We start from the raw sequence: 26664 nt of genomic DNA, 5'->3' as shown, positions 1-26664 counted from the left end.
GCATCCAGTGAAACATACAAGTGGATACCATTTCCTAAGGTGTTTTGACTGTTTTAAAGAAAAAAAAAAAATAGTAGGAAAACTGTTTCTGGCCTTCACTAAACTGAGTGATATGCATCATATGGAAGCACTTCTGTAAACAACTATTGGAAGAATTTCTAGCTTAAAGTCAAATGGAAATCGTATGACTTGCATGATACATCTGCATCTCTAATATGAAGTTTCCTAATTTTATGACATAAAAAAAGCCCTTATCATAAGAAACAAATCTAGACTGTATGTACCAAGTACGGTATATTCCTGGCAAAACAAATCGCAAGAAACTAAACCAGCCTCATAAATTATAACAACATTACAGATTACTGATTACATCAGATTTGTGAATTTGTTTACAGTCTACTTCTTAAATTCTCCCTTTTTTGTGAATAAACATGTATTTAAACAGCATGTTTTATACAACACACCAGCAACTGAAATTACCAGGCTGATACTGACATACCAAAAGAACAATAATTGAGAAGTACTCCAGTTTCATCTGACGAGTAAGGAAGCTGCCTTTAAGAGTATGTTCCTATGCTGATTCAAAATTAGAGAGCTAGGAAGATACACCTTATGGCAAAGACAGACACAGCAGACCTTTTCTATTCCAGTAACAAAACTCGTGCTGTAATGTCAGTAACTGAGAACGATCCAGCGTCAAACTACAAATTGTCTAAAATCCCCTATCACCAGGCTCATTACATCATTGTCTACCTGCATACGTAGACTCATACACACATGCAAACACATACACAGGCACACATTTCTGTGATGATTGCATCGCTCAAAACCACTGAAAACAAGAACTCAAGGCGGTAGAATTCCCAGTTGCTGTACACCCTGCCTGGAATTCACAGGGAAGTCCAACAGCATTAGCCAGGATGAACACAGAAATCAATCTCCAGTGCCACATCTTATACCTGCAAAGTCAGATCGCATTTAGCGATTACACATTACATTACATTAATTGTTGATTACACATTAAACTATAAATTGTGAGAATTTAAATAAACCTAAACTGGGAACATGGTGAAGAGAAAGTGGAAACTGACAACAATTCAGAAACTGTGCCGGCACCGTCCATTTTAATTCTCTACATAAGCAGAAGTGCAACAAAAGCTAAATTGCAGAACAGCATCATATACAGTCATATGAGTGTCTAAGTGATCTTTAGAGCTAAAAATACACCGATGTGTCTAACAAGCAATGAACTAGTGACTAAATATCACACCTAGCTGACTTGACATTTCCTCAGCCTTTTTGTACAAATACATGAAAATTTGATTCAACAAAGACATAGTATGCTAGAAAATGTGAAGAGCAATAAGAATGACAAAAATACATAGGTTGTCAGAATGATTTACCATTGATTTGACAACCTACATATTTCTGTAATTGTACGTATACATATGTTATCAAGTATCTACACTTGTAGTGCTAAAAGGTACCTTTACAGTGTTTCATACCCTTCTTCAGATTATTTAATATAATGTGCAACTTTACTCTTTTATCAAGTTTTCTCAAAAGATGCCAAATTATCATTTACAACAGAGGAGAAAAAGAGACTTCCTATTCACAGAAGTGCGACAAATATACTGTGCAAAAAACGGCTGAAATTCATAACCTGAACTTCATTCCAAATTGTAGCACCTACTACGAAACAGCACAGTGCAGCTCTCTGCTTGCTGCAGAAAAAATTGAGACTGAAAACACATCATCATCGATGACTTAATTTACGCTGACTGAAGCAATATGAAAATTCAAATGATTTGTTTAAGCCTTCCTATGACACAGAGAAAGATCAATTTATTTCTATGGATTTAGACCTATGTAAAACATACTATCAACCCGCAATTAAAAAAATGTCATTTATGAAAAAGAATCCTAAGAAAGCTGCATTATACATCTGAATAAAACTGTTCATTAAAAGGGAATGAGAGAACCACATAATATATTTTGAAAAAAAAAAATTTGAGCCCTTTTTTTCTACGTCTGTTTAATCAAGTATACATACTGTTCCTGCCACCAGGAAAGAGAGAGTTAAAATGCCTTTCCTTTCCTTTCCTCTCTAATGAACACCTGCTCAAAAGGAAGGGCTATTAAAAGAGCCAGAAGAGCAACAGGAAGGGTAGTGCGTTTGGAGGAAGTCACAGGTCCTTAGACGGGCACAGAGGCTTAGGCTGCTCTCCAGGAGAGAGAAATTCTGGTTTGTAAGCTGCACTGTTTGCATCGATATTTATGGTCAGACAAAACTCCTGAGCAGATTTCCCTATTTACTGCTCCGTCACTCCTGTTAGTTATCCTGCGAGCTCAGAATATTTTGGAACAGTCAGTGCAAACGGTAAGAGCCCAAACTACTGAGTTATACCTGCAATATGTGAAGTGTCAACAGGCATTTCACCCTGAGCTCACTGCAAATTCAAATTAGTAGGTTCTAAATAGCAAGGGCACAATTTAAGTTCTTCTTAAGACTGCATCGACCTAACAATGAACTGCTTTGGAAGAGGTGGCACTTTCACTGTTGTAAAAGCAGACAGTATTTCGGGCCAAGAAATCAGAGTCTGAGCTCCTTCTAAGTTTGTAAAATTTTAAAAGCAGCTTATCAGTACCTCACAATCTGGAAGATTTAGTACAATCTGTTTTAGCACTAAGTGCCTTAGTGCTAAGAACAGAGTCAGATAGGAAAAAGACAGACCACACCTGACTTTATCTGACCGGTGTGAAGAAAGTGATTTTGCACTCTTAATGCCGTTGTCATAGTGAGAAACAGCTATATTACGGATGTCCTAGGAGAACAGCAAAACATAATTAAATTCTCACGGCAGAATTGTTAAAAGCTGCTTGCTGGAATAAAACCTTTAGGCTTGCTGCAAACTGGGAAAAAAGAAATAAGGTAAACATTTCTACCATTTCCTCAATAGTCTCATTTACAGCTGTGGGCCTAAAGCTATATCCACGGCAGTAAAATTAATTTTAGAGGGTCAGAGAGCAGCAGCAGCTTGCAAACGTTAACCAGGACTTTTGTTGTCTATTTATCACTGGCCAGCCAGTCAGTGCTTTACACCTTTGGACATTAAAGATGAAAACTTCCTACTTACCATTACAAATAAAAACATTACTCAGTAAGTTCTGTTCCAAATATACCGCACTGATTGTATACATAACACAGTGCTTTAAGCAACACACGATTTTTAAAACAGTAAGACTTACCAATCCACTTAAGGCTAAAATCCAGATGTAGGAACCAGAGGTTAAGAGCTAGAAGACAAAAGCATTGATTTAAAATTTTAATTTTACATAGCTTTATTTGTCCGAGCTACTACGTTGCAATATTATACAGGCTATGTACTTATCATGACAACGGGAGAAGTCAGACATCTATTTCTGTGAAAATTCAGTTTAACATTAAAAAAGATGTAGTCCAGAAGTAGCAAAAGTGGAAAAAACACAGGGATCCAACACTTGTTCTCCTTCTACAGAACAATACATTTTATATTCATATAGCGTACTAACTATAACAGGATGTCAGTTATAGGCTGCACAGAAAAACAAGTCTGAAAGACAGACTGAAGCAAAGGAAATGACTCAGCAGCAACAGGAGAAGAGTTCCAAGCAGGGCAGGCAGTGCAAGTGAAGCTCTCAGATGTACAGTCACGGAGAGAGTAAACGTGAGCATCAAAATTAAAGGAATTAAGTTCTCACCCAGTGGTATATTTGTCGACATGAAATCACAGAAACAGGTCGAAGTGAATTTTAAAAAAACATCCTGATAAGCCAAGAGGGCAACCCATTGTTTCTAGTAAAGTATGTGATTAATCACTTGGAGAAGGTTATTACCAACTGGGAAAACAGTCTGAAAATTAGACTGATACTGGTTACTAAAATAGTTCTGCATGATGCTGACTGGATCACGAGAACACCTTCCCTCTACACTTCTGACTATGGAAAAAGTGACTTGAGGTAAGGGCAGAGTTTACAAATGAGGAAAAAGCAAATGATTTTTCCCTCAGCCGCTGTGTGACGGCAGCAACCGTTCTGTACGCAGCAGGGAAAGATCCAGCGAAGATACAGTGATTAGTAAGAGCAGTGATCTGTACCGGAGGCGGTGTGTGCATGAAAGCCAAAGGCAAAGGACATGATGGAAAAGAGCTCAGACAGTGCTATGGCTTTCCCAGAGACTGGAATAATAGTGATATTGATGGGTCTGGAAGACAGGAAACAAGTTTTCCATACGATCAAGACAACAAGGTTGCTGGAGCAGAAATGGAAGGAGTCCAAAGGCTGAACAGCAAACTGCATGAATGAAATGTTCGTGTGGAGCATGAGTCAATATTCTGAAACTGACCATTCATTCTAAAATACTCTCCACCACACTTCACATAACTATGGTGCTTTCCATTGCTAGTGCTAGAGCTATTTTTGTGTCCCTGGAATATGTAATGAGTATAATTTCTCAAAAGTTTGCACATCTCCTGTTTCATAATTCAGGTTTGACATGAATGTCCATTCATTTCTAGGCTACTGGGGTTTTTTGTTCTTTTTTTCTGTACCAAGTACCTGTATTTTCCACTCATATTTAACATAATACTACATGATGTTGCTGTGCTCTACATTACACTATTTAAAATTACCTGTAACATGGTAATGCTTGATATACAAATAATATTTATTTATATAAAAGTGGAATTCAGCCAAAATCTTTATCATTTACCAGGAGTCTTAACATAGAAAAGTACTGTATTCTATAGCTTTGTTTGAGCTCTAACAGACAAGGGGAAAATAACCAAAACCAAGAATATAAGCAAATTAGAAAGGTGAAAGATAAATATGCCTTAGCATCAAGTTTCATCTATTTTCATCTAGTTCACGTAGTTTACAAAAAAAAAAAAAAATTATAGAGTTGTCTATTATATTTTCCTGTGCAAGACAATCAAGATAGAAGACACCAGAAAAATAGATTGCTTGCCCACCATTTCAGCATACAGAAATGCATATTAGCAACACATGTTCTTCAGTGTTTTAGTTGATGGGACAGTCACTAGCTAAACACCCGTGGAATCATACACGTGGAAGCATCAAAATTCATAGACGAACATACAGAAATACTATTACATTAGTAATTCATTAAAAGATGAACAAGTAAGTACATACCATACCTGTAAACCCAGTATATAGACCAGTGTCTTGTTTGTGATAGAAAAGTGGCCTAATACTTGTGTCACCTGCACTCTTGGAATGGAGGAATAAAATGGTACGAACAGAGCAAACACAGGACCCAAGCTGCAAAAAGAAAGATAGAGATGGTTAATGAGAATGATAGTAGCAAAAGTAGCGTAAAACAATCAAAAGTAATCAATCCTAAGTACAGAACTAACAAAATGTAATACCATCTTGCAAGCAAAGGTCTTTTTTGGTAAACAATGATTAGGTAACTTGTGGTGTTCAGGATAACAGATTCATTAGCAAATAATGAACCATTAGTCTTTGGCAAATATCCTTGCAAAGAAGAAACAGGTGACAAAAAGTATCTTATTTCCAAATGTTTAGGATCGGAGGCAGTGGAGAAGGCAACATATTTAGTCTAATAGCACACTGTTTCTATAAAATAAAATACAGAACACAAAAAGAACAGCAGTAGTCCCCCGCATCAGAACAAAACTCCTTTGATCCAAGCGGACAAAGGGTAAGGATTATATATATCCTAAAAGGTCATAGAAACCACTTCACTTATGAAGCTAAGCTTCATATTCACACAGGTTTAGGTGTTAGAGGACTGCCGACAGACTGCAGTATTTAAGATGGGAATACTGACAATTTGATTTAGTTCCGTTTGCCAGCGAATTCCATGGTCCTACAAATAACTAACTTTCTTTAGGGTCCTCACCTTAATCACAGCACAAGATGTTTATTAAGTTTCTAAACTCTTGTTGGAAGCAGTTTTGTAGAATTCATAACTCAAGCACCTTTTACAATGACCAGACACCTAGATTGAACCTCTGAACATAACCAGAGCATTTCATATGCCCAGATACAAAACCTGTGTTCTTCATGACAAAACATCCAGAAAACTAAACCATGTATTAAGAACAACAGGAGAGGCCACAGCAGAACCAATGCCAAAGGTGTGCATGTGGGAGATTCCGGAAGAAAAATATTTCCTAGAATGGAGAAGGGGAAGAAAACGAGGTCACTTCAGGTAGACACAATCTGCTCCACTGGTGGAGCTGCGGTGGTGGTGACCTGCAGGCAGCCAGCTGCAGGGGGAGGCTATTGGCAAAGTGCACGTCTTCTCCAGCCAAATCATCTGTGCTGCTTTGTGTCTGGCAGGTGCTGGATGCTGCACGGGGTAATTTTTCACTGCTCACCAGTTTATTAAAACTTGCAAGAGTTGCAGTTTCCACAGGCCTCTACACAAAAGGGACCTTATTATACTTGGCAGGAATTCTGCAAACAGCACAAACCAGGACCTAAATAACTTGAAGCATTCACTCAAAAATACATTTTCCTTCAGGAAGAGCTACTGATAGGAGTAATACTGTGTGAGAAATGATGGTCTGAATATTAAAACTTTACATTTCCTGAATAAGTGCCAAATGCAACACCCACAGCTCCGAAAAAACCCCTTCGAATATTATTTTTACTCGTTTAATGGTCTGTGGCTTAAGAGCATTTCATTATCATTTTGTTTGTTATATTTGAAATTCAGCTTGATGAAAAGCTTCCTCTCTGAGGACTTAAATACAGTTTCATTATAGAAATATTTTTAGTATCATCTGTTTAACACAGTCAGATGCGCTTGCATGTATAGAGAATGCTAACTCAGGAACTACTGAAAAATGTTCAATTTTGCACAGAATCATTCTTACATAAACAAACCCCACGTGTATAAACACACACACACAACACATTCTTAAAATAAATTCAAATTATTTAAGTTGTAGGAGTTGATAGGCACAGCTACAAGAGTGCCACATAAAAAAATAATTCTTCATCAGAAGCGTTCCATTGTAGGCAACATTCACTGAAGTAAATCAGGTTTTGTAAGTGAAGAGAAGAAAAACAAAGAAAAAATATCTTTAACCCTCCTAGAAAAGTAATTTTAAATTATTTCTTTCTACTCTTCACAAATTACCCAAGGGAGTACCAAAATTATGGCATGCTTTTCAGGTTTTATTCCTCCTGTGATAAATAGTGACTCAGACACAGAGATTTCACATGCAAAACTGCACTCAATCATAAGATGGGAAAGTACAAAAAGGAATTTCCCATGACTGCAAGTGCCTTTTAAAAAGAGATTAGAGAATGTTAAAAGGTTCTTTAAATGTTAATATTCACCATTAATGTCAACAGAGACCATAGAAAACATGACTCCGGTCCAGGGTAGTCACCCTTGTAATTCGAAGTCTAGTGTCTGACACTGCTTGGTACCCGACAATGCAGAGGAGCTGAGGGAAACCTAGTGATGGACCGTTTCTCCTAAACCAGTAAGTTCATAGGCAGCAAAGATGTACGCCTCCAAAAACATTAGGTTTTGGTTTTTTAGACAGAGTTCACATCTAGTATAAATAGGTATTACACAAATATCCACTCAGGTACCTTTTTTTTAAATGTCAAAACTAGTGCCCTTCAAAATATTTTGTGAAACTCACTCCTACAAGTAAATCCACTGGATGAAAAGTGATTCCTATTAATTTAAAACTTTCACCCTCAACTGTCATTATAGAAGTCTGTATTTCTACTTGGAAAATTTCAGTTAATCTTTTCTGTTGCCTTCAGAATTTTCTATGCATTACTCATGCCTTGTTTTAGAGTGCCTACATGGAAATGCTGCTCATGTATCGCAGGTCTTTCAGAGAAGTTATCTATGAAACAATACTAGAATATGACTGACACATTAAGGGACAGCCAAAGGGTGGCTAAGAAAAATGTGGACCCACTGCCTGGTGGAAAAAGGGACCTAGTGACTGAGGACATGAAAAAAGGCAAAGTATTGTTTGCCTTTTTTGCCTCAGTTTTCACGGGTTAGTTTTTCCCTCAGACCTCCCAGGGCCCTGGGCCTCCTGCAGGACTGGAGCAACACCTGCTGTAAAGGAAGACAGTTAGGAAGCTCTTCAGCCCAACTGGGATACAGGAGTCAGCGGGACCAGATGGGATGCACCTCAAGGTGCTGAGGCAGATGTCTGATGTTACTACTACTGAAACATTGTGGTGATCAGAGCAGGTTCCTGATGACTGGAAAAACGCAAATGTCATCTTTAAAGAGGGCAAGAAGAGGATTCAGGTAGCTAGAAGCCTCAGCTCTGTCCCTGGGAAAGTTATACTGCAAATCTCCTAAAAGTGATTTCCAGCCACATGATGGACAAGGTGATTGCTAACAGCCCCTATGGATTTACCAAGAGTGACTCTGGCGCTGTGGACAAGAAAGTGGAAGGCAGCAAATGTTGTATGCTCAGACTTTAGGATGGCCTTTGACTCAATCTCCTCTTGTGTCCTTGAAGAAAATGTGGGAGATGAGGACTGGATAAGCAGACTTGAGGGAAACTGGCTACACTGCTGGGACTCAAAGGGATCTGACCAGCAATACGAAGTACAAGCGGCAGCTAGTTACTTGCAGTTTCCCTCAGGGATCCACACTGGGGCCAACACTATTTATTGTCTTTATTAATGACCTGGATGACAGGACAGGGCGCGCTCTCAGCAAGTTGGTGAATGACATCATATTGGAGGGAGCAGTCAATACTTTGCAGAGCAGGGCCGCATTCAAATACTCCTTGATGGGCTGGAGAAATGGGCTGACAGGAACCTTATGGAGTTCAAGAAAAGCAACTGTGGAGTCTTCCACCTGGATCAGAATAACCCTGTGCAATGGTATAGATATCATTGTGTCCACTTCTGGGCTCCTCGCTTCAAGAAAGGCATTGATATGGAGCAAGTCAAGCTGGGGATAATGATGATCCAGTACCGTACCAGGTTGCCCAGAGCTAGAATCTACATCCTCAGAGATACAGCCTGGACACACAGCCCTAAGGAACCTGTTCTTGGCAGACATGCTTTGAACCAGAAGGGAACTAGATGACCACCAGAGGTCCTGTCAAACCTAAGCTACTCCATTATTCTGAGAACAATCAAAGCCCTGTTCCTAAAGTTCATAATCACTAGAGGGACTTCTGTTCCTGTATTTCACTAGACAGGTACAAACATCCATCCATATACTGTAAATAAAAGGTCTTGTTCTTAACTCTTTTAATTATGCTAATTAATTGTTTGGTAACATATAGTCAGATTCAACATCTACAAGAAGAAAACATACTCTTATTGAGGGACTACTTCAATTCTCTCTTTTCCTCTTATTTTTGCTTTTCCCCTCATCCCTTTTAATCTTCTTTCCTCTACTCTCTCTCCTTTTCCAGAGACCTTCGTCCTGGCCTTTTGTTCATTAAACTATGAGAATATCAGGAACATCCTTTCAAGTGCCATGATTAACTTCTACTGGAAACTTGAGATGTCTGTATGCAAAGACAGGCCATAGACACAAATACCTGCTGACTCTAAACTGAGTTTATGCCCACTTCATGTTTAGGAAGTTAATTTCAGGCATGTGGGTTAAAAAATAAAAATTTCAAACAAACCAGAAAACTCTAAAACCTGAAATATTAAATTCTAGAGTTTGAACACTGTATATGGACACCATGTCCATCCCAAAGGTGTACTGTAATAGCAGGCTCTGCAACAATTATGTCTTCATTTCAGAAAGCACGTTAAATTTCAACAGTCAGTGAAAAAGAAACACAGCAGACCAGATGAGAACATTCTATGTTGTATGAAGTGATGAGATAGGTTTTACACAGAGAAAAAAACAACTTTAAGAAACAATAACCTTGACAAAAATAAAACCAGAGATGTAGATACTACTGGTAGAGAAGAAAGAATCAGGGGCAAGCACTTCTTATAAGAGAAACCTGCTACTTAAAAGTTTAAAAAGGCGAATATTAAATGCAGATTAAAATAAAATATTTTAACAGAAGTAAATATATGCACAAAATACAGAAAAAATGGTTCCAAAATGTATGAGCAAATGCGTAGAAAGCTAAATGTTACTTCTGCAAAAATATCTGCTGTTGTCAATGGATGTTCTGTGGAATTAAATTTGCAGAAATAACCTGTTATTCTATTCAGAATGACTCACTGCACTTACTAACTGTGGTGCCGTATTTTTCTTCATAAAAGTTCTTCATAAAAACATCAACCTGACAAATGCACAACCAGGTATTTTTGGGGGGGACTAAAAATATCAGTTATAAAAGCAGCTGCAGATAATACAGAGCATGTAAACAGTGTGCCTGTAATTTAAATTATGAAATTACTTCAGTGCACTGCATTCCTACAGGCTGTCCAGATGCTGCCATATTACACTTCAGGTGCTAGCCTTTATTCTGAAAATATTAAACGTTCTCAATAACATCCCTTAAAATTAGGTAAATCCCTGCAATATGACCAGCCTTGACAACTGGGATCCTCAGCTTGATGGACCCCAGGAGTAAAAGGAACCATCTATTGCTACACATGAGCATGACACCCCAGTGCCTGAGGCCTCTCAATACCAGCAAAAGCATTAGGGTACATTACCCATATATCTAACTGCTAATATTTCACAGGAATGCAGGAAGAAAGCAGGGGAAAAAAAATACAACAACAAAAAAAACAAGACAAAACTTGAAGTTGTGCATCTTGAGAGGAAAAGAACGGTTCCTCCTGTCCATGGATATCTCAGCAGAATCACTGCCAACTTTGGGTTCATTAAAATAAGAGACGAACACTTTACAATCCCCTCATGAAGACAGGAGTCAAGACACCCACAACTCCTAAAAAAAGCTTGAGTTTTTAATGCCAAGACCATTCACCAATTTATTCTGTAAACTGTTCAGCTCCATTGTAAACCAGTTTCAGGTTCTTTTCACTTCCCATTGGTGAGCTAATCCAGACCCCTCCTTTTCTGCTCGCTAGCATCTTTCTTCCAATTTCAGTTTTAATGTATTCATCATTAATAAGATGCTAGCATATATAATCATTATTCTTTAGCTTTTTCTAAAAAGATCAGTTAATCCTATCTCCCCCAAACTTTTGTTGTGCAAAGCTGCCTTATGGTACCCGACCATTGCTATTCTACCAGGCTGCTCCAACACGCAACATAAGATTTCTTCAGTTCGGCATTCACAATATACTGCCCGCAGGCAAGCAATTACTGCAGACCATCAAAGAATTATTCAGCTTATAGCACTATGAAGATATTTTTATTTTTTATTTGTTTTAAATCAAGGCCCCTGTTCTTTATTTAATATATGATTAGCATGCTGCCATTCAAGTGAAGACCAAAGCATGGAGATACAGATGAAACCGAGGGAGTGGTATAGCAATGGCTGGCCAAACTCTGTGCCACAATTGAGTAGAGTATCACAGGGACAAGTACTTATCCTTAACTGGTAAGTTATTAATGTCAACTAGGTGTTACAGAGTCCGTTACCCCTGCTTACCTACTGACAGTTGCTGCTCTACATCAGATGTCTGCAGCGAGTGATTGATGGTGACAGCTTACCAGGTAGCTTTGCTTTCATGGCTGATCGCATTAACCAAACCAGAGTTTGAGCTCAGCAAGAGAGAGGAGTTTGCACCTTTCTAAAAGGCAGGGGCTTCCAGTGAATCCAATACTCAGCTAAATCTGGCACAGACACTGGAGATGGGCAGAAGACATATGAAGGCACAAGGAAACTTTGAAGGGATTTAGATTGTGGAGTATTTTGTTGAGGAGGTACAGTTCAAAAGCTGTATTGAAATTTTTAGTGTCCCAAGTTCATCTAAGCTTGGGTGCTTAATTGTGTCTTCTTCATCTAGATTAGCCCAACACATTTTATGCGGCCTCTACAGAGTAATCATGAATCACTGGTGATTCATCCTTTACTGTTCCTCTTACTCAAGTCACTTGAGGAATCATGTTTGTTCACAAAAAAAGACAGGATTCAGCTGCAGGTTAGTTCTAGATACCTGACCTGTCTCACTGAAAACAAAAGGAGTTAGTTTGGGAAGGAAAGGCAGTTTCGCAGTTAAGAAACAGGCTGGCTGGCTTCATTTTCTGGTTGATCCAAAACATCCTGTGTAATTTAGAAGTCATTTCTTACCTTGGGTAGTAGCTCTCTACATATGGCATTGTAAAGCTAAATCCAGTACCATTTGTAAACTGCTCAGAGTAGGGACTAAGAAAGCAGACAGAAAATAAATCATCACAGGCATCATGACGTACTGGTCAAAATATTAACTGCACTGCTTTGATGTCACCATCTCCGAAAGTAACAAATTAGTATATTAGTTTACATGTTACTCTCCTTGCATACCAAAACCAAAACAGTAAGCTTTTGGACACAAATTGTAAACCAAAACGTGTGTCATGCTTTTTGATAAACGCCATTTCTTGGTTTAAATGTTCAAATCCTGGGACAGTCAAGCAGATATTGGAGAAACAGCTGCTGTATAAGAACAGAAAACAAATAGCTAGAAGGATAAAGAGTATTATTTAGCTCAGGTAATTAACATCACATCATGCTAGGCTGGATTGGTAGCTAACACACCAGTATGACTCAAAGAGTACAATCTAGCAATGTATCTTAATCAAAGGAAGGCAGTATTTTATCAGATCAGAGCAGGAAATTCATATTGGCATTATTTTATAATGGTAAGGCTATTTTAAAATAAACATTTCCTTTAATATGAACCTGTGGTGCTAATGTCAGCCCTTGAGCAAAGACTACTACATGCTTGTGTATCTCAAAATTTGCCATTACTATGACGTATTTTTGCTGCTGGACAGGGAACCACATTGCAGGGAACCACACACGTACACTTTGTGTACATATGAAGCAAGTTCCCTGTGCAATTCCCCTTTAAACAGTCTTCAATTCTCCTGACTTCATGTAAAGAGAGCCTACTCTGTGATGAAGCTGAGTACTTAAAAAATAATTCAAAAACAAGAAAAGAAAAAAAATCCAGAACAAGAACAGTAAGTTCTCTCAAAGACTTTCTGAATTTGGTGTTAGAAGATAAATGCCCCATAAAAAACGAGGATTGAGCTCTTCAGCTCCCTGGCATCTAAGGGGAATCAAGCCACGTCTGCACTGGGAGTTCAGCACCAGAAAAATCAGTGTATAGTGCCAACCAAAAGCTCCAAAAAGGCACAAAAGTAGCTCACAAGGCTCTACTTCATTCTGCTATAGCAAAAACATCTCCCATAAGATGAGGTACATGCAGTAAAGTTTAACTTTGTCATTAGACCTGTGTTTACTTCAGGCTTTCTGATGAGATGGATGTGTTAGCTGAGATTGTATCTCTGCACACCTCCAACACCGCAATGTCTGCAAACATCAGCTTGTGCCATGAACACAGCCCCAAGAGGCATTTTCAAAGAAGCATTCCACCCTCTGCATGGGGTGGACCTGCCAAAAATAGCATCATCATGCCTACTCACTGGGTCTTTAAAATCAGGCCACCAAATGAGGCCACTTTAAAGATAAATAGTCATGAACGATCAGTATGAGTTTTTGGGGAAAATCCCAGGTAACTCTCAACCACAGCCTCTAACAGCAAACGACAGGATTTTCCATCTATCTCTGATCTCCAAAACCCTCTTAACACACACACACACACACACACTCTCTCTCTCTCTTCAACTCTTACATCAATGTTCTTTACCCAGAAACAAGGTTATTACCTCACAATTTGACATCCCATTCCTTTCCTATTCTCCAGCCACCCATTCTTATCAGTATCATTTTAGGGGAATCAGATTTATATTTTAAAAGCTTTTTATCTTTAATGTATTTACCTTACATAAGCAATATTAATATTATTATTATCCTTGCTCAAAATGCAGCGAACAGCTTACAAAGGCACACATCCTCATTAATCTCTCAAGCCACCGGAGTTCTTCAACTCCCTCACATATTTTCAAAGGGCATTTCTGTAAAGCCTCATCATTACGATACTAAAACAGTGCTGGGAATGCACAGGGGCTGTCAAGATGTCAGTTTTTACACAGCATCTCAGTATGTCTCAGGTCTGAGGTTTTCTTGTGCTGTGTCAGATCTGATCACTAAGAAGCAGTTTTAACACATGTAATGATCATGCAGCTCTTTGGTACAAACTAAATTTAAGTTATTTTTAAATGCAAATAGCATATAAACAAAGTTTTTTACTCAAGGATTTTATTTGGTCAACAATTAGTCACATAAACCTCTGGGTAAAGTCCCTTCTATGAAAGTCAGTAATGCGTAACGTCGGGGGGGGAAGGACGGGGAGGGTTGTTTCTAATTACTCTCTTCGAACAGACTAATTGTAAAAGGATTAAAAATAGATGCTTTCACATCCCATAAAACAGTAGGCAGCAAATCAAGACGGGCGTACAAACAAACGGTTGGGTTTTTTTTTTTAAGCACTTGAAAAAACCTACCCCTCCCACAAAGAGACTCACGTAATCACTCTTGAAAACAATGTGCAAGGGTAAACTTTCGCAGTCAAGCCATCCTGCTAATGCCCTTAACTGCTCAGAGGATCCAAGAAGCTACAGATATGTAAGTACAGAAAAGAATTAATTATTTTTTTTTCCCCGCTGTACAACAGCAAACAATTCCAGAAAGATTATTTCTTTTTTTGCATTATACTGAATATTTTCATGTGGTAGGAAGGATAAGTCATCTTTGGATGGGAGAGACAAGGGTCGTGGAAGAAATTCTGTGATATTTTATGTTCACATATTAATATGCTGCCACTTAATTTTTATTTAAAGGATCTGTTGACCCGCAGCATCAAGAAGTTATTTCAAGTCCTTTCTTATAATACAGTCTTCTGACAACCACAGGGAAACATTTGATAACTGCTTTAGCTTAGAGAATTTTTTTAGCAGTAGTAATTTAAATTATACTAACACAGAAATAACTACTGTACAAGTAGTAAGGGAAGCACTGCAGTTCTTAAGCCATCCACTGAACCTCCCAGAATACTTTAATACTAGGAGAGAGCCTTAAAAGAAATCTGCACTATGGTCGTGAATGCACAGCTTGCTCTATCACATGCGGTCCTTGTCTTTGAAACAGCCTTTATTATCAGCGCAAGAAATCCTCAGTCACTCTTCTCACATCTAGATATTGCAACAGAATATTCTAAGAATTCAAAGTCTTATGAGTTAATTCCTCTTTTACCTTCTGACATGCATTTCTTTCAAAGTTTTTAGAAGGAATTATTTTTCTGATTCACAGTCACCAAACACCTTTCTCCTTATTACTTACCTTTATGCCACAAACCCAAAGAAATAGCACAAGTTATATGATTTTTTTACATTTTACCAATTAAAAAGGATCCATTTTTCCTAATATACTGGCAAAATAAGGCAAAACTGTTCAACAGACAATAACTCAACTATAATTTATCTTAAGAAACAAAGACGGCATGCATGCCTTTGAGCACAGAATACAAGAGGTCTGTCTAACATTTTCCTGGCTCCTCCTGAAGGGACAAGGGAATGGAAAACTTACTTGGCAATTAGTCTTTAAGAGCTCAAATCTCATCCCTTTCCATTTGAAAGACTGAAGAGTATGTATATGTGTAATGAATAATAAATTTAAGATAGAGTTCGGAAGTCCTAATCCCTAAAATTAATGACTGTACCTGTACAGATTCCATATCACACAGAAAAAAAATAATATAGAAGGTGTGCATGTTTTCTAGTACTAAAATACAAATTGTTATTTGACCCCTTTTTTATTTCTGCTTGCAGAAATGTAATTGTAAGTGGCTTAGATTTTTGGGTTGTTTATTTGCTATATTTTAGGCTCTCTCCTTTTTACATTTAGTACACTTAGGCAAGTAAACTGAAGGGAGGTTAATCATCTCAGCATCAGCACGGCTCTTCACATTAACATGCATGTTTGGCAGAGATGATTTATGTTAGATAATTCTCACACTTTTGATAAGACGGATCACATTTGGAAAGAGATCCACCAGATAAGAGCAAGAATGTACACTTCAAATGACTTCCACTTTTTGTTTAACTAGTTATGCAGCATTGCAACTTGACTTCTTTATTTCCACTTTGCTTACTGTAGCTTCTATTATTTTTGAGCACCAAATTTTTGAGCACCGTCATACAACTTTGCAAAATCTATAGTAATAGATAAATCTAGGACCATAAAGACCCCACAGTGTGTGCAAATTCTGTTAGGCACTTAATATTGTAATTCTTCATAGCCATCATTAAGACCATTTCATTCATGAAATGCATACTTGGGATTCTCTGATGAGTGGCTTACAAATTTGGCTTTAGTACTCCAACAAAGCTGGGTCTGCACCAAGGAAGCAGCAGCCTGGAAACTATCTCACCAAAATTAGCTGTGGGTTGCGACCTGAGGATTCACTCTTCAGGTCATTAGGCCTACTCGTCGTCATTTAGGACACAAAACTCAACAGCTTTTGAAAAAAGGTAAATTAACATAATGCATTAGAAGCATACGAGTGTTAAGGTTTTAGAAAGAAACAGGAAGCTTTAGGACACGCCTGTCTCTTGCCTCAACTTTTATTAAGCCACATGTACTTCCCAAGCTGCCAATAGATGCACCAAGATATATATACCTTTGCTATATGTTCTTTCTCTATTAACAAAGCAGTCTGCTATGGGACTTAACACGCACACTTTTTAACATATACAACTTAGTGGAATCGAGCCTTTTTCTCAAACAGAAAAAACATTCTACAACAAATATCATTTTTATGATAAATTAGACATTCAAACAGTAAATATGAGTGGTCAAGGTCAAAAGAAAACAATTAATTTTAGAGATTAAGGAAAAAAAAACCCTACACAATGAGAGCACTGTATATTTCCCATCTTCTACTGTTTTTAAATGCTGGAAGACTTACACAGTTTACGCCTATAGAGGACTGTAAACTAAGTAAATCCTCAAGTCAGGTGTTGCAGGGAAAGAGGAGTATCCCGACTAAGCCTTTTAACTCATTTATACTCTTCACACATACATGAACAGCATCATTCCCCAATACTGTGTGTTAAAGAAATACTGTTCATCCCTCTCGAAATGACTAAACCAAACTATGTACAGAGCCTAGGAGAGATCTTTACAATGATCTGCTGTGCCATCCCAAGAATTTAATTGGTATCTCTCTTAAATTAGCTACTGGGCAGATGGACCAGGTATTCACCTCCAAAGAACGAAAATTATGAAGAGAGGCAGGCAAATCACACATTAGATTACAATACCTAGTTAAAGCCTTTTACACGTTCCCTGTTCTGCTGAAAAGACAGATGGTGCTCTTTCAGCAAAAGCAAGAGATGAGAACAAGAAAAAAACCCCTCATTTAGCATACAGAGAGAGAGAGTGAGCTTTGTATCAGTGCTTGTACATAATCCAAACCCACGTAATCTAAGGTTGCCACAGTGCAATTGCTGGCTCATAGCTTAAGTCTATCCTTATTAATAGTTAAATGTATGTAACATTACGATCCTATATATAAAGCTCGTGATACATGAACATCTCTACGAATCAGGGCTTTGGGTTATGTAGTACTTGCAGCCTGGGGACACCATTCTGTTCATTTAACACCTTTTGCACTGGGACTTTACTTTGAGCTGGGCTCTTGCATACTGCAGTATAAATGTAAAACAAATGAATAATGCCAGTTGAACATTTTAACAGAAAAACAATCATCTAAAACAACTTACTTTCCTTCTTTGATGAAATTACAAAATTGGCTTAGAAAGGCACCTGCACAGATTTCAGACATGCTAGATTTTCTAAGCACCTTGACAACGGTACTGTGATTTTTTTCCACAAGTGGATACTTTTGCTATCAAACACCAAGAAAGCACACAGAATAGATTAAAAGCTGGCTAACTATCAAATCTCATGAAGTGATTGGTTAAAGAAAAACTTTTTTCCATTGGTGGTCAGAAAGCAAATACAATGCTAAGACTTGAAATGGCAAGTGAGAGAGAACAACCTACGCTGGTTGCAAGCCTGGGCACAATATTAAAATTAATTTTAAACTCTCCCAGGTGTAAGGTCCAGCCAGGTAGAAGCAGAAAGCATTGGCCATGCCCCTAGACTGGAGATATCCTAGGACACAGTGAATCTGAAAAGTACTCCGGGATCACAATGAACTAACATCCCAAGCTTGCAGAGCAATGCTACACAACTATCTTGGACACCTAATCAACCGAGCAGAAAAAGCAGGGGCGAGTGGTGAGTATGCTGCCAGGTACACCAATACCAGGAGGCGTCTGAAACCCCACCTCCCGCGTGGGACTAAGCTGGGGTTAGAACAGATGTCACAGGACTATTTTGCCTTGCGGTGAGACATTTGACAAGTTCACCTTGAATTGCCAAAACCATGGGATTGTATAAAGAGGAAAGGCTCCACAAAAACAGCAACTGCAAATTAATTTTAGAGAAATTGAAATAAGAGACACCCACATATTTTTTAACAGGGAGGCTGACTGACCAAAAAATACAATACAAATAGCTAATTCTTTTTCTCTTCAGCTCTCCACATCAAGACCAAACAGCATTTTGGAAAATATGCTTTAGATGAAGAGTAAGTGGAATCTATACACAAATAACTAAAATAATAACATAACCTGGATATTAGAAGTCGTCACATTAAGTGAGTAAAGGGTCTCTTTGCACTACAACTTCCTACACCTGTGTTATTGAGCATTGTGTGTCTGCAGACTCCAGAAAAAGTAAAAATCTGAAGAACCTTCTTTACAATACCAATATGAAGAGAGTAATTTCAAATATTTATGCCTTAAAATTTCACATGTACCTCTATGCCAAAAAATTGTGGCAATGTTTTCTAAAATGATTAAATTGGTAAAGTAAATTAATGAAATATATTTTTTTTTCAAAGATGTAATTTAAATTACTATTGTTAATAAACTCAGAAAGCCACTGGGGAGGGATATTCAATCCAACAACCTAGAAGAGCAAGCATTCTGGTAGCGGTTCTAGAGTATAGCTTCGACAATGCATCTGGATTCATGACATTAAATGGCCATGTTCTCTTAAGATATTCAGTCACACAGCTCATTAAAATCACTAAGAATCAAGTCCACCTAGTTTGAGGTTTGCAGCAGTAAGGAGGTAACATTCTCCATTTTTCCTCAAAGAATGCAAAACACGGGAAAAGTACACAAAATGGGCGTGCTGTTGTTTTTTCAGTTACATGCTGTAGAGGATGGCATATGCTCTGTAAATATAATAAGCTCATCACTGAGGATCGCTTCCAAGAAATAAACCGCAACCTGACACAAGGAATAGGACTCAAAGAAAAAGGTCTTGTTTTACTTAATAGTCTGCACACTTTTTAGGAAGAAAGTGGTTTTTTTAAAAGCAGCCCTGTTCAAGATTGACCAGAAAAAGTGAAATACCTGCTGAGGTGAATGGAGTTTATCCAACAACAGTAAGAGCTCAGATGTACGAAGAAGTTAGCATAGTTTAGGTGATGCATATTAAATTGTCAGATGCCAGCAGCTTTATCATCTGTTTAGGCCCCAAACCAGATACAGTATCTTGAGGTTGTTTTTTTTAAAAAATAAAATTAAATATATTCAGGTAATATAGCACCTAGACACTACGGTGACTGCTCAAAAATGCCCATACATACCTACATATAGAGAAAATACTAATACTCATCTAGAGTATTATAAAATGTGCTCCCTATATTAACAGTCAAGATATTTGGGGGATAACAGAGGATCAGAAAGAACACTTTCCCCACTCAGGGCTGACTCCCACAGCTGGCAGAAGAGCCGGCTGACATCCTCCGTAAAGGAGCACAGCTTAGCTGACGTGCACGCTGCCCCAGAAGGTGCAAGAGCTGTGGTCCTCCAGTTTTCTTCTCATCTCTTGGTGGCCAGTTTGTCCTGCCATGGAACTGCTCCCCACGTATATCCCTGCTGGCACCATGGATGGACACAAACACTCTCTCAGCTAAGACTCCTCAATATAGCCATGGTTCTATGTGAGGGTGAACATCCTAGTTTGAGCAACAGAGTAATTTGTTACATTAAAGATCCTACTAATGTGAGTTTTATGAAATTCTACTCTTGACATTAAAAAAAAAAAGAAAAATCACTGAAATTTCAGAATTTTTCCTAAACCATAGTTAAATGCATTTGTATAATATTTATTCTACATTTTACAAACATTTATAGAAAGTCAAAAGAATGGACATGACAATTATGCAGATTATTATTTATGAACCCAAACTATTACAACTTTACAGTGAAAATACAATTAGGCAGTTAATATGCTGTAGCTAGTTACTGCAATAGAACTGTTTATCATAAATGTTAGATTATTCTTCCGTACATAAGTTTAAAAAATTATTTTACCTAAATTTCAAGGAAGATGTCATGCTGGGAGTGTGAATAAGTAATCAGAAGCATTTAAATATGAGAAACGAAACAAAATATCTTATTGATTCTTATCCAGGTGCCCACACCATTTTCTGCAAAAAGCAGTCTGTTACACTTACGTAAAACAAGAGCCATCCTACACACTTCTGTAAAGAAAAAGACAAAACAGGAGGAAAGTATACCAGAATTATCCTCAGGGTAATTACTACTGTATTAATCAATCATCAAACACACCACCACCAAGATACCATAAACAATGCAGAATTAACCACTGCGCTACAGCTGGAGTTGCTGTTTAATCCCTTTATTCAAACCACAAACATCCCAGTTCAGATTTGACTTCTAACCCTGACTGCAGTATTCCCACCTCTTGACACATGGTACATACTTCATGGGTATCAAAAAAATCAGAACATTGTACATCTATCAGTCAGAAATCACTTACCTGTCTTTCCTATTGCCTGTGCAACACAGCAAATATAGACTTCATATACTACCTGGATGCTAAATTTCTTCCTTAAACATACGTAATATAACTCATTCATGTATTTTAATACACATCATTCGCTATCCACAGGTTCACTGTATACAGAGAACCTTGTGCACCCCTGCTAATCTCTCCAGATTGGCTTATAATACAGTAGATGTTACAGGTACACTAATTGTGAACAACCTGAAATAAGTAGGACAATCTCCTCAAAAGATGAAAGAAGATACTAATCTTTTAATGCTTTCACAAGTTAATAAAAAGATAATGAATACTTTCTAAAGTGTGTAGCTTAAAATCCTTAAAACTGAGAAGTACTTTCCAGCAAGACTTTTTTTTTAATGTACAACAAGTTACAGTTGTTTGTAAATATTGAGTGTTGAAAGGCAGATCCTCAGAAATAACATAGAAATTTTAAATTAAAGGTACCAGACAGACTTAAAACTCAGGTTACAACAGCTTTTCTCTCCAGATAGTATTTTGCATTAAAGCAGAAGAGATCTTGTTTTAAATGCTGTTTTAATCCATAATTTTGCAGAACAGCTGCCCAAGGAGTAACGTTAGATGCCCTATCCTTTCCAACATTTATGGTTACACTATCCAACTGTCAGGTAACAACACACCTAAGAAATAATTTGCACTGGAAGCAATATCAACAGGATGGGGTCCTTTCCATTTCTGAAATTCTGCTGGATCATTTTTTATATTTTTAAGTCCCCCGAATCACTGCCACTTTGCATTGCAGCTCTTCCATGCTACTTCTGACTGTGCAGGTTAAACAATTTCAAAGATCTACTAAACTGAAAACGTGTGAAATATTTCAGCTGGATTATCTCTCTTTTGCAGCACCACTAAAGACTGACTAAAGTCTTAAGAATTTCTGTACGTAACAATATTTAAATTAGATTCCAGAAGCCAATTCTTAAAACTACTATTAAACAAGCTGAATTATTATAAGAATGCTGAAAAAAAAATTTAGTTTCTCTAAACAAGTTAAACCATCACAACATGAATTGTTAGAAACAAAAACTCCCTAAAAGTTAACTGAAACACATCTGAAAGATTTTTTTCTGCTTGTCTGACCCTTGGTTCCTTCATATGATCCTTTACCATGTGGTTTCTTCAGACTCCTTTTTCCTCTCAGGTTGATTTAAACAGTCTCCCACCTCCTGACCATCAATAAACTTCACTTTCCAAGTACACTAGATTTTGTTTATTGTTTTGCCTCCTGTCTTATTTTTTTCAGGAGAGAAGGAATTGGGGTCAAAACAAAAAAAGCCAAAAAGAGCCATCTTTTTGTTTGTTTGTTTTCGGAAGGAGCCTTGAAAAGTATTTCACCATAATGAAGTTTCATTTCAATTTTTTTTTACAATCTTGCCTTTTGCAACAGAGGTTGGCTGTTGTTATGGAGCAAATTCTATCCACATTTCATTACAAAACGTTCCTTTTTTTTTTTTCATATTAGGTCTACTGAGCTTCCTGCAACAACAGTGGTTACAGAAATGGACGCTTTCACAGCTTTTGAGACAAACAGTTCCACCTGTGACTTATATGAGCACAAAGATACAGCACGGATACTACTGTCTGTCTTCTACAGCTCAATCTTAATTCTTGGGGTGCTTGGAAACACCATTGCCCTCACCGTCATTTTTAAAAACAGGAAGAAGATCAACTCCACTACCCTGTATTCCACAAATCTTGTCTTCTCCGATCTCCTGTTCTGTATCGCCTTGCCTACAAGGATAGCCTACTACGCCATGGGATTTCACTGGCCATTTGGAGAAGCATTATGCCGAATAACCGCCCTCTTGTTCTATATCAACACCTACGCAGGTGTAAACTTCATGACGTGTTTGAGCATTGACAGGTTTTTCGCCGTCGTCCACCCCTTCCGATACAAGATCAGGAGGATTAAATATGCCAAGGGGATTTGTGTTTTTATCTGGTTTCTTGTATTTAGTCAAACTTTCCCATTACTCATACAACCCATGTCACAGGAAGAAAAAGAAAGGACTACGTGTATGGAATATCCAAACTTTGAAAAAATAGCACATCTACCATTTATACTTCTTGCTGCCTGTTTAGTAGGGTACCTTATTCCCCTGGGTATCATACTATTTTGTTACTCTCAAATTAGCTGCAAACTTTTTCAAACAGCTAAGGAAAATCCACTGACTGAAAAATCGGGGATAAACAAAAAAGCCATCAATACAATCATATTTGTAATTATAGTGTTCATCATCTGCTTTACCCCTTATCATGTTGCAATCATACAACACATGATTAAGAAGCTTCAGAATGAACCCTCCTGCACTGAAAATAAAATTTTCCAGAAGTCACTCCATTATACCGTGTTTTTGATGAATTTTAACTGCTGCCTAGATCCCTTCATCTATTTCTTTGCATGCAAAGGATACAAGAGAACTGTAATGAAAATATTGAGACGACAAGTGAGCGTATCAATTTCAAGCGCTGCCAGGTCACATCACGAAGAAAGCTCACGCGACGTGGGAGAAACACAAATGATGGTACTTGCAAAATCTTCCAATGGAAAGCTACCTGAAAAATAAAGTCTGTAGCATGGCACAGTGAAGGAAGCTTAAAAGTCCAGGGTCTACAGTAAAACACTCTTAGTGCTCCCTGTACAGCAGCTTAAGTAAGATTCCTTTTCTCAGGATGTCAGGAAATCAAGGAGTGATGTTGGACTGAAAAAGAATTGTCATAGAACAGCAGGAAAAATCAGCATTATAATTTCCTAGCTGCATCATTTTGACTGATCTCATTATATTTTCCAGGAAATATGCACCACTGTGAATGTTCCAATTCTGTACTGCACATACATATGCCTGGATGTTATTAACTCAAGCAAAGACTCCATTTACAGTTTAACTGGGTGTCTGAGGAAGGATTAAACAAAAATAGCTTACAATTCACTGACTACAACCAGAACGTCTGAGAATTGCAAGACCTCTACCTGAGCTCCAACTACAGCAATGGCTTTGTTAGCTAAGCCACACAAGCAAAGGAATCAAACTTGGAGATAAAATGGACAATTTCTGTGCACGTTTGACTGTCACAAGTGCTTAGTTTATAGCCCTTTGGAAGTGAAACTGCATTTTAGAGTATTTGGAGCATGAAAGTCTTATTGGATAATTCACATAGATGACATTGTTAAATGTAATAGATGAAAAGTTAATGAACTGTTTGGTTCTCCCCACACTGAATATCCCCTGTATGTTAAATCACTCATATTTGCAAGGTTTATTATCTCTTTACCCCTTCTCCTAAAGGAGGACTTTTCTTTCTAGTGTGTATTGTAAAGAGTCTCTACTCTAGTTGTATATAAATTATTTATAAACACAAAAAATAAGTTGAAGCAAGAGACTGTAATATGAAAACTGCACCGTTTCAGTTAAAAGAGCAGCGATACAGGGTTCTTCAGGACTTGTGCTGAAGTCAGACATGGACACAAGACAAATGCTTTAGAAACAGGAACAAGCGTTCACAGTTGAAGTCGTCAAAAAGTAAATTAATGGGTAATTCTGATGGTGTGAGATGACCACATCTTTTTAAGCGCTGTTTACCCGAGAGATCAGTAAATGAGAGCAGCAGATTGGCTGGGAAAGAACGAGCTTTCCCATCATGCCTTCCCACAGCGTATCTCGGATCCCTTTGGGCACAGTGAAATTGGGCCAGGAAAGAGACCAAATGACTTAAACACATCCTGCTGGAATCGGCTCAATACCAGTTGAGTATCCAGGATGCAAGCCCTGGGTTCCTGCTGTTGTGCCCTTCCGTCATGTATCAGTTTCCTTCCCTACTTTATTCCTGGCCCCCATGTCTCTTCTTTTGTCTTTTATCTTATTAATATGCCTTCATCTGCCAACAGCATTTGGTAATTGCACCATGAGGTTGTGATGGAAAAGGAAAATCAAAGAACACCTAATAATTACTGGTAACAGCTATGCCACATGTCAGAATAAATGTTATTTATTGCAGCTGTATCTCTCTGGCATTGAGGTTGTAGGGGAAGTCAAACAAACATAGTTACACTTGTCATCTTCGCAGTTCCTTCCTTCCTCACATTGACCTCTGCCTACCTGCGAACATGGAAGGGTCATATCTGAACACCAGCACAGAGACATTAAATTAACAATTACTTTCTTATTGGAAAGAAAATGCAAAACCCCCTATATTTCGTACCACTTAAGATTGTCAAAATTGATTTTCTAAAAAGACACTATGCACCTACAGAAAAACGAAGTAAGAAAAAATCACTTCTAACGGGAGAAGTTCTACTTAATTCTGTATGCTATAGCAGTTCTGTTCTTGTCTGCTTTTTAATAAACTATTTTAAAATATTATTTAAGAATTTGTTACTATTGGAGTAAGCAAATGATAACCTGATAAAGCCACAGACAGACTGCTCATGGATACCTAGAAGCTGTAGAAATAAAATATCCGTATTATTAACATCACACCAGTACAAGCTCATTTTATTCTAATGTGTTTTTTTATTTTGATATGCATTTCATCTAACTGTGATTATAAAACCTTAAAGGCAAGAAGTATTTGTCTGTAAAATATAACTCAAATATTATTATCTCCACCACATAATGCAGATACTTGTTCTCTTCTAAGTGGAAACAAAGTTAAGATCTGAACTGAAAATCTTTCTCTATCCCTGTTTTCTCATATTAGCAATTCTGTTATTTTCAAATTTAGACTTTTTTTATAAATCACATCAACACGTTCTCAAACAGCTACCTTTAAATCCAAATACTAGTTTTGCTCTAATAAACCATAGAGTGTTGGTCCAGTTACATATGGGTTTGATAAAAGCTGGTTTTTTCTCCTTATTTTAATATTTCTCAAATGCTGAAGAAACCAATAAAATAAAAACCTTTACAAGCTAAAATAAGCACAGCTTCCTGACAAGAACAGAGGCACAGACAGTGACAATTTATAGCTGTGGCAGCTGATGCCATTGCTTCCCCTCACAACTTGTCCGCACGCACTCACAGCTCGTGCACACTCGTATCAATGAGGAGCCTCTTTTCTGTGTGCTTATCTGAAACCGCCAAAAGTAGGGGTGGTGGTTTCAGCTGGCCTGGGACACTGCATTGAAGTTGTTCAGAGAGCATCTGTCCTACTTCTTCTCCCAGCCGTGCTGTGGGGCTGGTAGCCACCACCAGAGAGATGGTAACAAGCTGCTGCATGGGAGCAAGTGAGAGCAGTAATACTGAAAACTTGCAGATGTTCTCAAACAACTGATTTTCTTCAGGATGCCCTAATTCATTCATCCCACTGGTACTCTTCCCCCAGTACTGTTTGTTGGAGTATTTTTACAATAGCAGTTCCCTGCAGTGGCACACCTCAGGTCCCTCTCCTCCTGCCTGCTGCATAGACATGAATAAAGGGGGTAAAGCCATACCTGGTATCTCTTTTCCTCTTATACTCTTTTTCTTACTTATACACTAAGTATATAACAAATGTGTCTGTCTTAAAAGACGTGAGCATGCCATGCCACGCAACATACGGCTGAAGCAGTATGAGCTTTGCAAAAGAAAATGAGCTTTTGCTTTGGCAAAAGCTTTTGATACGTTCTAGGAAATGCCCCCTTCTTCGTGAAAGGCTGGGTAATGGTCATACAGATCCAGAGCTCACT

General features: G+C 37.9%; 2 protein-coding genes across 7 annotated transcripts in view; one reads left to right on the top strand and one right to left on the bottom strand.

Moving 5' to 3' along the window:
- Positions 1 to 26664, bottom strand: part of UBAC2 (UBA domain containing 2) — a 106409-nt gene that overhangs the window by 33650 nt on the left and 46095 nt on the right. For all 4 annotated transcript variants that reach the window (XM_054199937.1, XM_054199920.1, XM_054199946.1 and 1 more), the window contains exons 5-6: positions 5196 to 5319; positions 3250 to 3297 (exon numbers count right to left, since the gene is read on the bottom strand). In XM_054199937.1, coding sequence (XP_054055912.1) covers positions 3250 to 3297; positions 5196 to 5319 — 172 coding nt within the window. The remainder of the gene's footprint in view (positions 1 to 3249; positions 3298 to 5195; positions 5320 to 26664) is intronic.
- Positions 14543 to 25862, top strand: LOC128908902 (G-protein coupled receptor 183-like). Of its 3 annotated transcripts, XM_054199900.1 has the most exons (3): positions 14570 to 14654; positions 18146 to 18332; positions 22462 to 25862. In XM_054199900.1, exon 3 carries the CDS (start codon positions 22499 to 22501, stop codon positions 23564 to 23566), a length of 1068 nt encoding a protein of 355 aa, XP_054055875.1. In that variant the 5' UTR covers positions 14570 to 14654; positions 18146 to 18332; positions 22462 to 22498; the 3' UTR covers positions 23567 to 25862. The 3 variants fall into 3 exon arrangements, with proteins under 3 accessions (XP_054055865.1, XP_054055875.1, XP_054055882.1); XM_054199890.1 differs by lacking the exon at positions 18146 to 18332 and having other exon boundaries at positions 14543 to 14654; XM_054199907.1 differs by lacking the exons at positions 14570 to 14654; positions 18146 to 18332 and adding an exon at positions 18434 to 18753.

Source organism: Rissa tridactyla, chromosome 1 (assembly GCF_028500815.1).
Source record: "Rissa tridactyla isolate bRisTri1 chromosome 1, bRisTri1.patW.cur.20221130, whole genome shotgun sequence".
NCBI lineage: Eukaryota > Metazoa > Chordata > Aves > Charadriiformes > Laridae > Rissa > Rissa tridactyla.
Note: the sequence above shows the minus strand (reverse complement) of the source record. Positions and strands in the feature narration are given on the sequence as shown.

Excerpts from the sequence above, each read along its gene's own strand:
- LOC128908902 (XM_054199890.1), top strand. The coding sequence starts at position 14,614 with ATGCCCTTAACTGCTCAGAGGATCCAAGAAGCTACAGATAT. Across the intron at positions 14,655-22,461 it reads ATCCAAGAAGCTACAGATAT|GTCTACTGAGCTTCCTGCAA; the intron begins GTAAGTACAGAA and ends TTTTCATATTAG.